We start from the raw sequence: 12,665 nt of genomic DNA, 5'->3' as shown, positions 1-12,665 counted from the left end.
TGTCTGCAAGAGCAGATATGCCCCTGCTATGTCTGTCGATTCATAGTAAGTGAACAGGGAAGCTATTTTAAATGCATGTGCTGGACATTGGTCAATACGAGTTCCCCAGCTACTTGATGGCTTCATAGAAGCTAGGGATGTTTAGTATCCAAACATCTGGTATTAATAAACCCTAATTGATTCCAGTGGTAGATTTATTAATACATGCACCCAGAGGACACCTTAGAAGTGCCAGTTGAAAACCTACCAACTGCTGGTGAGCTCACTGACCAGTTCTAGCCAGTTTACCACCAACAGTCAGGAAACTGACCTCCACGTGTGAAAGCCTTGGCTCTCCAGAGGTCAGAAACAAAGCCTGCTCAGGTGGGGGTGTTGCACACCCCTCCCCGCAGGATGATCTGCATTCCAAGACAAGAAGTTGCAAAGTAGCCCTCTGCCTTTGATATGTGGATATGGCCTCTCTCAGACGGAGATGCCAACTCCCCTGCCCGCGGGCCCATCTAGTACCTGGACAGGCAGGAAAATGAGCTATGCAGGAGGCGTGCTGCCTTTCCAGGCTGATCATCTTTATAAACAATAGCACACCCAAATGTTCACATGAATTTGGGTTAAATGACAAAAAGAGACAAGGATCAGACCGGGATCAGACAAGGATCCTTTTGAAAGGACCGACTTTTTTTGCAGCCATGCCAATCCTTATCTGGGGATCAGCGAATTCCCAGAGATAGCTGCATCTGACCTGGTTAAGGCCTCCTCTAGCTGCTGAGACATTGTGATTTTCCACTATTTTGCTTCATATTGCGGCCATTCCCCAGGTTACTTTTGGCCCTGATGAGACTTACATCCATAATAAGGGTCGAAACTTCATCAACAGCTTAAAAGACAGACCTCTTGCTCTTCCTTTGAAGTGAATTATGAACTTATTTATATAATTGGTTAAAAAAACAGGAAGGCTGTCTGGATTGTCAGATACACCCACTAAACTATGTAAACAAATATTAATGTACTCTTGATTTTCTTTTCGTGGTGGTTTTGTTTTGCACATGGGGAGCACAAATGTTTTTTTTCTAAATGATTCAAAAACTTTTTATAACCGCCTTGGTCTGATTTTTAAACTGTTTAATAAATATTTACAACATGTCAAGTACTGGTATCGTGACAGATTGCTGTCAAATACTATCCAGAAGAGAGAAGTTTGAGGTTTATTAATTCTTTGGCAAAATAATAATTTGCTTAATTTAAATATCTTTTCTGCAAATTATTTTCATGTGGATGTGTGCGCTTTTTTTTTTTGCCTTTCCAGGCTGGACTCACTTCTAGGGTGGGCAGCCTAAAATGCCCACAGCTTTAGAAATTCCGCCATCTTGTGTGTGAAGGAATTCAGGAATTCTGGGAAAGGGTGATGCCCACTAAAGCATGGAAGTGGTCGTCTAGGAGGTGTTGTAACCCCAAGGGGAAGTAGGCCATTGGCTACTACCCTTCACTCCCCTTAACCCTTAAATTGAGTATTTAGGGGACCCCCTGATACCACAGCCGCAGATCTTCGCTGGACCCAAAAGAAGGAGTGAACAAGACACCTACTGAATCCGAGAACTGAGGAGCATGTCTGACTTGGCACCAACACTGCCAGGGTGCCTGCTTCACCTGACCCTCTGGGAGCAACTTACCTGTCCTGCTGCTGCAGCCTCCAAGAAACTGGAAGAGCTGCCAGTGCTTAGCAAATCGCCAAGAAGAACTCCCTGGAGTAGAGAAGCTGCTCCCCTGCAAACTGGGGTGGCATGGGTGGGCAAACAAAACAAAGAATTAAACCCAGATCTTTGTGACTGGGGGTGAATGTTTACATTGTCCAGCATTCCGTCCATCATCTGTTATTTTTGCCTTTGTCACTCTAAGTGGGAATGGTATGTCCAGGCGTGGGTCATGTGCTTACTACACCACTGGATTCAAGCTAGCCTGGCTGATGAGCGGTAATACCCTGAAACCGGTCCAAGGATGCTTGTTTCTGGTCCAGGGAGGACCTGGCCCTGTAGTTGGGCCTGGACTTTCCCTATGGGGAGCAGGGTCAAGATTGATTTGTATATGACTGGGTCTAAACTGGGGCGGCGTGGTGGGCAAAAAAATGATGGATTAAACCCAGATGTTTGTGACTAGGTAGTGAATGTTTGCAGTTCAGTGTCCTGTCAATCATCTGTTCTCTCTCCAGACACCCAAGAAAGAAGTGTGAGGGCTGAGACCACCAAAAACCTGACACTGGACATCACCACTACACTCGAGCTGCATAGCCCGAGCTGAAGTGGGCCAACGGTGATAGCATGGTCCCCGGGTCCTCCAGGGACATGACCCACCCTGAGTTTGCCCTCTGCAGACTTCCTGAAGGCGTCTGCAACGTCATTCTGCAGCCTTCCCTCCCCCCAGCAACAGCGAGTGACCTCAAGACAAAGACCCAATGCCTCTAGACACCCCTGCACCTGTTCGCCCCAGACCGAGGAGAAGAGAACCAAGGGTCTCCCCATGTCTCCCAGACTCGTGACACCTGAGCCCACTGGCTGGCTTGGTTGGACTGGACCCCCAGTACATGCCTTCAGGCTTTTTCTGTGGGCCCCCTTGCAACTGCAAGGAACTCAAGCACCGACCCAGACACCAGAAGGTACCACTGCACCCGCACCCAACAGCCTGAGAAGTGGACCAATGGTACCCACATGCCCGAGGACCTCAAGGGTCGAGCCCTACTGAACCTTCCCCTGGACTGTTATTCCAATCCATCAGAGCAGCGACTTTGTAAACTTACTAAGCCACATAGACTTACACGGGGCACCCAACATTTAACTGCACACCTCCACCCGGCCGCCCCATGTGACCGGCTGGTGTGGCCTTGGACCTTGCCCCATATACTTACCCTAAGTCCAGGAGATTGGTCCTGCAGGTCACTGTACTATACTTTTACACCGTGCTTGCTCCTCCTCAATAGGATAAAATTAGCACATCTGAAAAATGCACTGCGTCAACTATTAAAAATCTAAAAATTCCTAACTCGTTAAGTACTCACCGGATTATCTTGGTATCAAAGTTTATATAAAAGTTTGTGTTAATTTTATAAATTGTTGTTAGATTTCTAAATTGTGTGTCTCACTTACTGTAGGAGTGTGTGCCTTACATGCTTAGCATAACTATCTGATATACCCAACTGCTCGACCACTCTACCCAAAAAGAGCATTTGGGATGTCATTTGTGCCTCAGTGATACCTCTTGGGATTGCTTGGACTCGTTTTGGTCCACTATATAAAGAGCCAGCTTCCTACACTTCCCTGTAGTGGCACACTCATCAACGGAATCATGCTGCAGTGAACCTTATTCTTACCCCTCTCGTCTGTCAGTCACCAAACATTCATTTGATGGCAGCACAAATGACTTGGCCAAATCTATGACCACAGGATAGATTCCCCCTCCGCTTCATCCCCCGGATGACCAGTAAACATTCAACCGGCTTGAAACAGGGTACAAGAGAAAGGATAGAAACAAATATGAGAGCCTTATGCCTTATAATACTCATGGTATGGATCAATAACATGCAGGGATTAAAGGAGCTTTGAAGAAGATCGTAGACCCCTATGGGCTTTTTTACTTGGCCGAAACATGCTGGCAACCCTTCTGGGTGGATGACCCATTGATTATCAAATATCCAAAACAGCCTTCTTTTAAATTATATATATATATGATACCCACTGAATAAAGGGAAGTCCCTGAGGGTATACACTAAGATGTTCTTACTAAACATATGCTTCTTGCTGGAATCCATTAACAAAGTATTTAGGTTTTCCCATTACCACTTGAGTCTGCCAGGGTGGTATTCACCTACCTTTGGTGTAAATAGGTTGCCAATGATGAAGCATGCACTAGCAAGTTTTGGGCGAGGCAACCTTTCTAAATATCTTTTAATACCTGTGAGATCTAAAATGGCACTAGAGACCCCCATTTATAAGATCTAGGCATTTGCTGTGTAAACATGTAATATGTTAGGAAGGGGTGTGCAGGTTCTCTTCTCATGGGTCTCCATCTGTTAATTTATTTTAACTTTGACACAGACATTTCGCTTCCAATCAAGGGTTTTACCTTCTGGGTCTCCTGAACAGTGTTTAGGTCAATTTCTGTGATGTGGTCCTGCATGCCCCCCATAAGCAGCGTGTCATTATCGGTGAGCAGCAAACTGTGCATGTCCGAGCCTTCATCCATGCTGAGAAGGAAATAATTTTTTTATACACAAACTTTTCGGGAGCATAACAAACATTACCTTTATAGAGACAAGTGGATAAGTCATGTTCTCATAGAGCTAACCTATGCAGCACACATTAATATTTTTAATAGAATCCAGTTTGACAGTCGGCCCTACACCAATGCACCATCCATCTATTTGTTTATTACATTTTACAATGAATGTTTACAAAACCTTTACTATACAGACAAATCATTCAACAATATATAATTAAAAATACACACTCCCTATTCTTGTATTGTTATTCTGTTTGTAGCCCCACTGTATCTTTGGGAATGGGTGTTGGGGGCTTAACTGGCAGTCTTCCAATATTGATATTAGTGATAGTGTTTATTTTTGCACACTTGGTGAACAGATATGTTGGAGTTTAGCTTCTATCAAATAGTGGCTTTGTTCCTCATTGTGCTCCGTACCACAGGCCTCTTTGGGGTATGCATGTATCAGCAGTCCCTCCCACTTCCCCTCCCAATTGTAAACCTGGTTCCCCTACTTGCAAAGTAACTGAGCCACATTGTTACGCACTGTGATAATATCACTAGTCTTCTACAGAGCACATATATAAATCACTTTCACTCCTCTACTTTTGCATCTCTCTCCTGGCATTGTAGGCGCAAAGCAAAAGGGTTAGGTGGTGCATTTTTCGCCTTACAATGAAGGCAAGAATGGCATTGATGTCACGCCCAACAGTTGTGAAAACACCATGCTCTGAAGCTCCTCATCTGACTTGTATAATCCTTTACTACCAACTGTGACGCCCAACTTTTGGGAAGCCTATTCAGACCTGCCAACAACTTGTCAAATACCAACGGCCATAAAATGCTAAGTTAGATACTAAAAGGATGATCCTGGTCCAGCAAAAAATGAAGTCTGACATGCCAAGAAACATTACATCTTGGGTGCTACTAACTGTGGGACTTCTAATTCTCTTGCTGTCAGAAGTGCTTGGTAATGTTTACTTAAAATACGTAGACAGAACTTCTAGGTTAAAAGGACTTCCTCAACAAGCACCTTTACGAGTATGCTTGCTCTATTAGGCTAACCCATACTATGGATAAGAACTTGCAGAACCACAAATGTAGCTGTCTGCGGATGGGACCAGAGCAGTCCAGAAAGGTTGATGTTAGCTTGCAAAAAACAGTCTCCATACAAAAGTCAAAGTTCTCTTTATTGTGAGTCAGCTGTTCTTTGCTCATACACACTTTCTCATTCCCAACTTATATGTGGCCCTGCCACATAGTTGTGGGACCAGAAACTGTTTCTGTAGCTGTTTAACACAGAACTTTTGCATGCCATTATTGTGTGTGAAACGTATGTTATATTCGGCCAAGCTCAATCTCTGAAGTGAATGATAGCCCTTGCCAAATCCCTTTGGTTAAAAAACAAAACAAAAAAAAAACCTGTATCTTCCTGACCATTGGCACTGGAGAAACCTTATGTATAAACTAACACAATCACAATAACAACAAGCATTGGCAAAGCCAATAGGTCTTGCCAATGCAAGAGCTATGTCTTTTAGCAATGTTGTAGAGCAGCATGGCTGCTGTACAGCATGACAAAGTAATTTAAAAAAAGCTATAAAAGTAAAAAAAAACTGCTATGACGCAGGAAGTTTTGGGAAAAAAAAGCATGTACAAGATAGATAGATAGATAGATAGATATATCTATCTATCATATATAAGTTAATTTGTACGCCATGCCGATCTGCAACATATGACTTTTCCAATGCTTGTGTTCACATTGAAAATTTGTTATGGATTACCTGGACACGTCTCCACCACCATGCCACATCCCTCACAGGGCGCACTGTGTGAACCCTCAATGGTTTCAGAAATCACCCTGGGGGTATTGTTTTCAAATGATTAACACAGCATCAACTCAAACATTCAAGTAGAAATTGCCGGATAATTTATCGTCGTCAACAGCCTCAGGAAATTTCGGTCCCTGTGCAGAGTGGAGTTTGCATTTCAATGTGCGCTGTCCCTTGGAGGGGCAAACAGACAACCCAGGACTGCGTGCAAGCAAGACCGAGGGATAAAAAAGGAGACTGGGTCCTACCTTCGCAATACTTCTGCTCGGCTTCTTTCGGTAGAGGACCGCCCGGCCAGGTGACACAACTCTGCGCCGGCTTTTTTGGGCGAGCAGGGCCCCCACGCACTGTTATCTTGCGGCTCTCCCCTGAGCGTTGTCAGGACCTCCGCCAGGGCTAACGAGCAGCTCCTGCCCCTGGGAGCTGCTACCTTGTTTTTGGGCTTTGTGCGTGGGACCACCCATCTGGGCGACGCGACCACAGGGTTTGTGTGCTGGGTATGCTCCGCAGAGACCAGGATTCACCACTTAGCACTGTTGACGGACGGAGTTTTTTTTCCTTCGTCGTGGAGACATGCTGCCGATTGAGGGGTGCGCTCAGCGGCAGTACACTTGCTCCACTCAGATGACTTTCCCCCCCCCCCCCAAGGAGGACCGCCAGTGCGGCGACGCGACTCCATAGGGGTGGACTATTTGATTTTATACACGGCAAGTAAATCGTGCCGTTGCGCCCGGAGTGGATGACCACCTATTTGAGGGACACAACTCCACAGGGGTTGTTCTTCGATTTCCTGCAACATCGCACAGCTCTTATGTTGTCGGGAGGCGGGGCCACCACCCTTCCGGGAATCATTTGAAGACACAGGCTCGCACGGCACCGACAATTTTTTTTACTGGGAAGTTTATTTGTGCACGTTTGTGAAAGGTATTTCAGAGACTCTCCGGAAGGGGTCTTTTTAATTTCACAGACCAGGCAACCAATTTCTTTTTTAAAAATGTTTTAAAAAACACTATATATTGAGATAATAATATTTGGGAATACATATACATTACAGCAGAGGACTTAGAACAGATCCAGCATGGAAGAAGTGGACGTAGGCGACCACCAAGACGATCTGGAGAAGATGCTGGCACATATAAGGGCTGAGGCATTGAGGCGTGGCAAGGATTGGCTACGCACAAAGATGGAGGAGAGAGTTGCTGAGGAAGATGTCTCACAGGTTTCAGATCAAAATCTTACCACAATAGACGCCAGTGGCCCAAGGTCCAAGAGGGATCCCACACAAAGCAAGCAAGCGGCAGAGAACAGAAGGGAAACCAGCAAAGAAGGTAGCTAAAAGGTCAAGGGGGGCAAACCGGCCTACCTCGACACCAGCAATAGTGGAAGCACCCGAAAGCAGCAGTTTGTTGAAACCAACAGAGGGTGAGCATATAAGCGCAATAATCAAATAGTGTTTAAAGTCTTTTGCACCATTGTTATTTAAGGGCAGGGGTGCAGGGCAGAGTCAAGAATGCGTAGAGAAAGGGGGGAAACCAGGCGAACCTTCGTAAGGGGGGAAGGCCCAGAAGCACAGGAAGTCAGGAGCGAACGGGCAGCTGCAGGGGACCCCACGCCGGCCTGGGGCAAGGAAAAGGACCTCATTAGGTCAGTGGGGCACTCACCTCAGGCTTACGTCAGACCCTCATTAGGGCCCCCTGCTATGACAACAGGGTCTGCAGGCCTGGCAAACGCAATCCCATTAACAGTAAAAGAAAGAATATGGCAGAAGGAATTCATAGACATTTTTTCCCTCCTAGAAATTCAGATAGAGGGTTTGGACCTCACCGTGTGTGATGAGGACAGATAGGTGGCAAAGAAAGTCAGGAAAGAGAGGAACTTTGAAAATTGGTTGGATGCTTTCAGGATTATGGCTTGTGTAATAGAGAAATTCCCACGCTGCGCAGCAGACCTCTGGTTATAGGAGTCAAAAATACATGAGGCACACCGCCAATTCCCTGGGGATGCATGGCTAGAATACGATAAAAGTTTCAGGTTGAAAATGCAGGCCCACCCAGAGATGGAGTGGAACGAGGAGGACGTGTCTAGGTACATACATAAAATGATGGTAGCCAAAGATGTTAGATCCGGTGAAAGAGGGGGGGGGGGGGGGGTAGGGAGGGGGGAACAGCCCTTTCGGAACACGTACTATAAAGGAAAGCATGAGAACCTCAAATCATTTCACAGATTCAAGCCATGGCACAGTGGTAAGGGCCAAGGGGATAAGGGATCGCAGGCAGTCTGTTGGAAATTCGAAACAGATGACTGCACATGGGGACAGAACTGTAAATACAGGCACAGTTGTTTGTCATGCAGGGGGGGGGATCACCCAGCAGCAGCGTGCAGGAAATGCAAACACCAATCAGACAAAATAGAAAAGAAAAAGAAGCATTAAAGACAGTTTTTCCATCACAGGCGCAGGCCGGGATCTGGAGAAATAATAAATTAGCTAGATCCCCAATTAACACACATTTTCTGAGAAAGCTAGCCAATGAGTACTACAACAAAAGGGAAGCAAAACTATTAGTGAAAGGATTTGAGGAAGGTTTCAGGATTCCTGTGATAGGCCAAATAGTGGGGACTACGAGCAGAAACCTAAAAATCGGCCATAGAACACCCAGGGGTGGTTCAGCAAAAAATAGAGAGAGTTGAGACTGGGTTGCACCGAAGACCCACTAATAAACCCCCCGCCCCCACAAAGACTTAATGATTTCACCACTAGGTGTGATGCCAAAGAAAGAAGGACAATACAGGCTCATACACCATTTATCATTTCCAGAAGGTGCATCAGTAAATGATGGTATCCCCTCTGAATCATGTTCGGTAGGGTACGCCACCGTAGATGATGCCATTGACATGCTAAAGCCAGCAGGCAGAGGGGCCTTAATGGCAAAGGCGGATATTGAGTCAGCTTTCCACTCATTACCAGTACATCCAGACAGCTTTTACCTATTAGGTTTCCAACACAAAGGGGAAGTGTATGTCGAGAAAGCTATGCCCATGGGCTGCTCCATCTCATGTGCATATTTCGAGCAGTTCAGTACATTTTTGGAATGAGCACTGCATAAAAAACATCAATCTGGGGGAAAGATGCATTACCTGGATGATTTCTTATTTGTGGGTAAAGCAGGCACAAGCGAATGCGCCAGTTTACTGAGGTCCTTTCAAAATCTAGCAGAAGAACTAGGTGTCCTCTTGGCAGCAGAAAAGACGGTAGGCCCAGCGACAACACTTGTTTTCTTGGGCATCGAACTTGATTCAATCGCGGGAACATCACATCCAGGGTCCCGGGGGCCAATGTGTCCAAGTTAAGGGAAGAGATTAGGTCCTTGCGAGGGAAGCAGAAAGCAACCCTTGGGGAACTACAAAGGATGGTTGGCAAACTGAATTTCGCAACCAGGGTTATCCCAGCGGGGCGAATTTTTGCAAGGCGTTTATGCAGATTGACATCAGGTTTGCGCGAAAAAACACCACTTCAAGCTAGGATCAGGAGTAAAGAGCGATTTGGCCACATGGGACTCCTTTCTGGACCAATTTAATGGTCTGCTTATTTGGAGAGAGGTCTGGATATCAGCCAATGAGATAGCATTGTTCACAGATGCCGCAGGCGGCCGTAGGTTCGGGGCACTGTTGGGCAAAGAGTGGTGCGCAGGCAAATGGACAGACAGGTGGCACGAGCTAGGAATCTCTAGGAACATCACATTTTTGGAGCGGTTTCTCATAGTGGTAGCCCTGACAGTCTGGAAAGATAAACTGCAGAACATGAAACTAACAATATGATCAGACAACCTAGGAGTGGTATTAGCCATAAACAAGGGATCGGCATCCTGCCCTGACACGCCCAGACTTTTGAGGCGATTGGTCAGCCTTCAACTCGAGGGGAACCTGGATGTCAGGGCAAGACATGTCCAGGGCATTAAAAATTCAGGGGCAGATGCTCTTTTTCCCAGATGGACAGATTCAGGAAGCTAGCCCCAGAGGCGAAATGAGCGATGACACCTTTTCAGAAAGGTCTGTGGGAGCTGGCGGAGCGGACCTGTCTATATTAGTTCACAATGCGCTTAAGCCAGAGACACATAAGGTACTCCAAATACACCAGCTAACTGATGGAAATAGGAGGGTTAAAGTTGCTCAGGGATCCAGAGGCGACTAGACCGGCAGTGGAACGCTTTATCAAATGGGCCTACCAGTAGGGGAAGACGAAGTCCTGGGCACAGGCCAACCTGGCAGCGGTGGCTCATTTTTCAAACATACAGACGGGCATATATCCCACAGCCTCACACTACATTAGAACAGCCATGAGGGGCTGGAAACAGCTCGAGGGACCAAGACAGGACAACAGACACCCCATAAATTTCAATAAGCTGACACTGCTGATAGACGCATTGGAGACAGTGGCAGATAACCCGTATGAGATAGGTCTATTCAGAGAAGTTTTTACTACAGCTTTCTTTGGGGCTTTTCACGTAAGCGAAATAGTAGCCTCAGCTAAGAGAATGGGCAGCAGCAGTTGCCTCCAGGCTGAAGATTGCAGACTGGAGACAGACAGGGTGCGTTTTCTACTAAGGAAGTCAAAAACAGATCAGCAGGGCAGGGGCACTTAGATTCAGCTCAGCTGCATAAAAAAACCAACGTATTGTCCGGTCTGTAGCCTAAAAAGACTACCTGACAACGTGCCCTGGATCGCCGGGCCCCTATTTATGCACAGCAATGGGTATTGGTTGAGCAAATACCAGTTCTCAGCGGTCATGCGCAAAGCATTTAGGCAAGGAGGCTTGGCACCAGCAGTTTTTGGTTCACACTCTTTTCACAAAGGGGCAGCCACAATGGCAGCAGATTTTGGGTTATAAGAGAACGCCATCAAAGCAGTGGGTAGGTGGCGCTCTAAAGCATACAAAAGTTACGTATGGCCACATTTAATGTAAATGGCCCTTGCCACCCCGGGTTTCTCTTGACCAAATTTGTCTGATTACATTGACAGGTGCGCCACTCAGGACAGTATGGGTGGTTGGGCACGCCTTCATTTCTAGATTACAGGCATGGTGGAATCAGAACGTCAATAAGGTGAGGAGAGACCTAACGTGGAGAAACATCCGATGCTTGAGATTTCCCGGCATGAAGTGGGCCCAGCTTTCACAGACATTGCGGGGTTATTAGAGACAGCTCAGAGACAACCAGACATAATAATCATACACCTGGGGGGTAAAGATATTGGCCACGGTGGGGAGGAAGATCCTTCTGAACGAGATTAAACAGAGTTTGACGGAAATAACACGGCTGTGCGGCAACACCACCATCATCTGGTCAGAAATAATCCCCAGGATCAATTAGCGAGGGGCCATTTCAAGTAAGGCGGTGGACAACTCCAGGAGGAAGTTGAACACTGCAGTCTGCAAGTACTGCAAAGCAAACGGGCTGGAGAGCATACGCCACTGCTTGAGCCACCACAGATGCCCGGAGTTGTACGCACCGGACGGTATGCACCTATCGGAAGGAATGGAAATCTTCTGGGCAAACCTGGCTGCAGGAACGGCACAGTCCGGCTGCGCATAAAAAAAAAAATTACAAAAAAGAGATAGTGAGGGAGATGCCCGGAGACGTGAGCGGAGGCGGTAATTAAAGGAGGTTTTACCAAAATTTACGGTAAGCACACCTAGTAAGGCGATGTGCAAATGGAAAGCCACACACCTGGGGATGCCTTACGGCAGGGTGAAAGTTGTGCAGTGTTTGGTTTGTTTTGAAAGCCAGTGGCGGGGTAAACATTGGAAATGTAAGGTACTAGAGTGAGACAAGTGCGGGAGTTGTGGGTAGCAGAGTGACTGCCTATATATGATCCACTGAATACTGAAATACAGATTTATTTTTTGTCATTTACAGCTTAAATATTCAATGCAATCTTTAAGGCCATGATGGATCGGTGACCTGAAAATAAAAAAATAAATTACATTAATCTACGCCAATTTTGGCACTCTGACATCGATGGTAAATTTCTGTGAAATTCTCAGACATTTTCAGGCAGCCTTGTTTCACGGGAAGAATACCCTATGGAACTACGGGCACAACTTGGACACTGCCCCTTGGTGAGCGAAACCTGGTTCTCTGCTGCCCCCTTACTGGCCCATTCAGTTTGTAGAGGTCACTAAATGAAAAATAACATGGCACATCCTGATCAAGCATGCGCAACGTAAACAGGCTTGTCTTGCATTTAGAGTCACTAATGAAATACTTCTAAAAAGCCTGTTCGAGATGAAAAAAAATATTGCTTTGTGTAAGAGATGCATCTGTTTACCACAGAAAAGTACATTTGAAGCTTCCTTCACACATGGCACTGAACTGCTGCTGGGTTTCCCAACAAGACGATAATTCTCCGATGCCGGGGGGGCAGCCAGCACAGGATGCAAGGCCATCAGAAGACTGAGGTGTGACCACATGTCTCTGGGATAGGCAAGCCATTAAATGTAAATCGAGCCCTGCCAGTACCTGCCTGTGAGGGAGCTGCTACTGGGGGAAGGAAATAAAGCCTGGCAGATATGCTGGCCCTGAAATGTCTGC

The 12,665-nt window shown here is 46.3% G+C and overlaps 1 protein-coding gene across 6 annotated transcripts in view; it reads right to left on the bottom strand.

Annotated features, from left to right (window-relative positions):
• PAN2 (poly(A) specific ribonuclease subunit PAN2) overlaps positions 1–12,665 on the bottom strand; it is a 415,349-nt gene that overhangs the window by 307,613 nt on the left and 95,071 nt on the right. For all 6 annotated transcript variants that reach the window (XM_069230608.1, XM_069230605.1, XM_069230604.1 and 3 more), the window contains one exon: positions 4,111–4,231. In XM_069230608.1, the coding sequence (XP_069086709.1) occupies positions 4,111–4,231 (121 nt within the window). The remainder of the gene's footprint in view (positions 1–4,110; positions 4,232–12,665) is intronic.

Source organism: Pleurodeles waltl, chromosome 4_2 (genome assembly GCF_031143425.1).
Source record: "Pleurodeles waltl isolate 20211129_DDA chromosome 4_2, aPleWal1.hap1.20221129, whole genome shotgun sequence".
NCBI classification, from domain to species: Eukaryota; Metazoa; Chordata; class Amphibia; order Caudata; family Salamandridae; genus Pleurodeles; species Pleurodeles waltl.
Note: the sequence above shows the minus strand (reverse complement) of the source record. Positions and strands in the feature narration are given on the sequence as shown.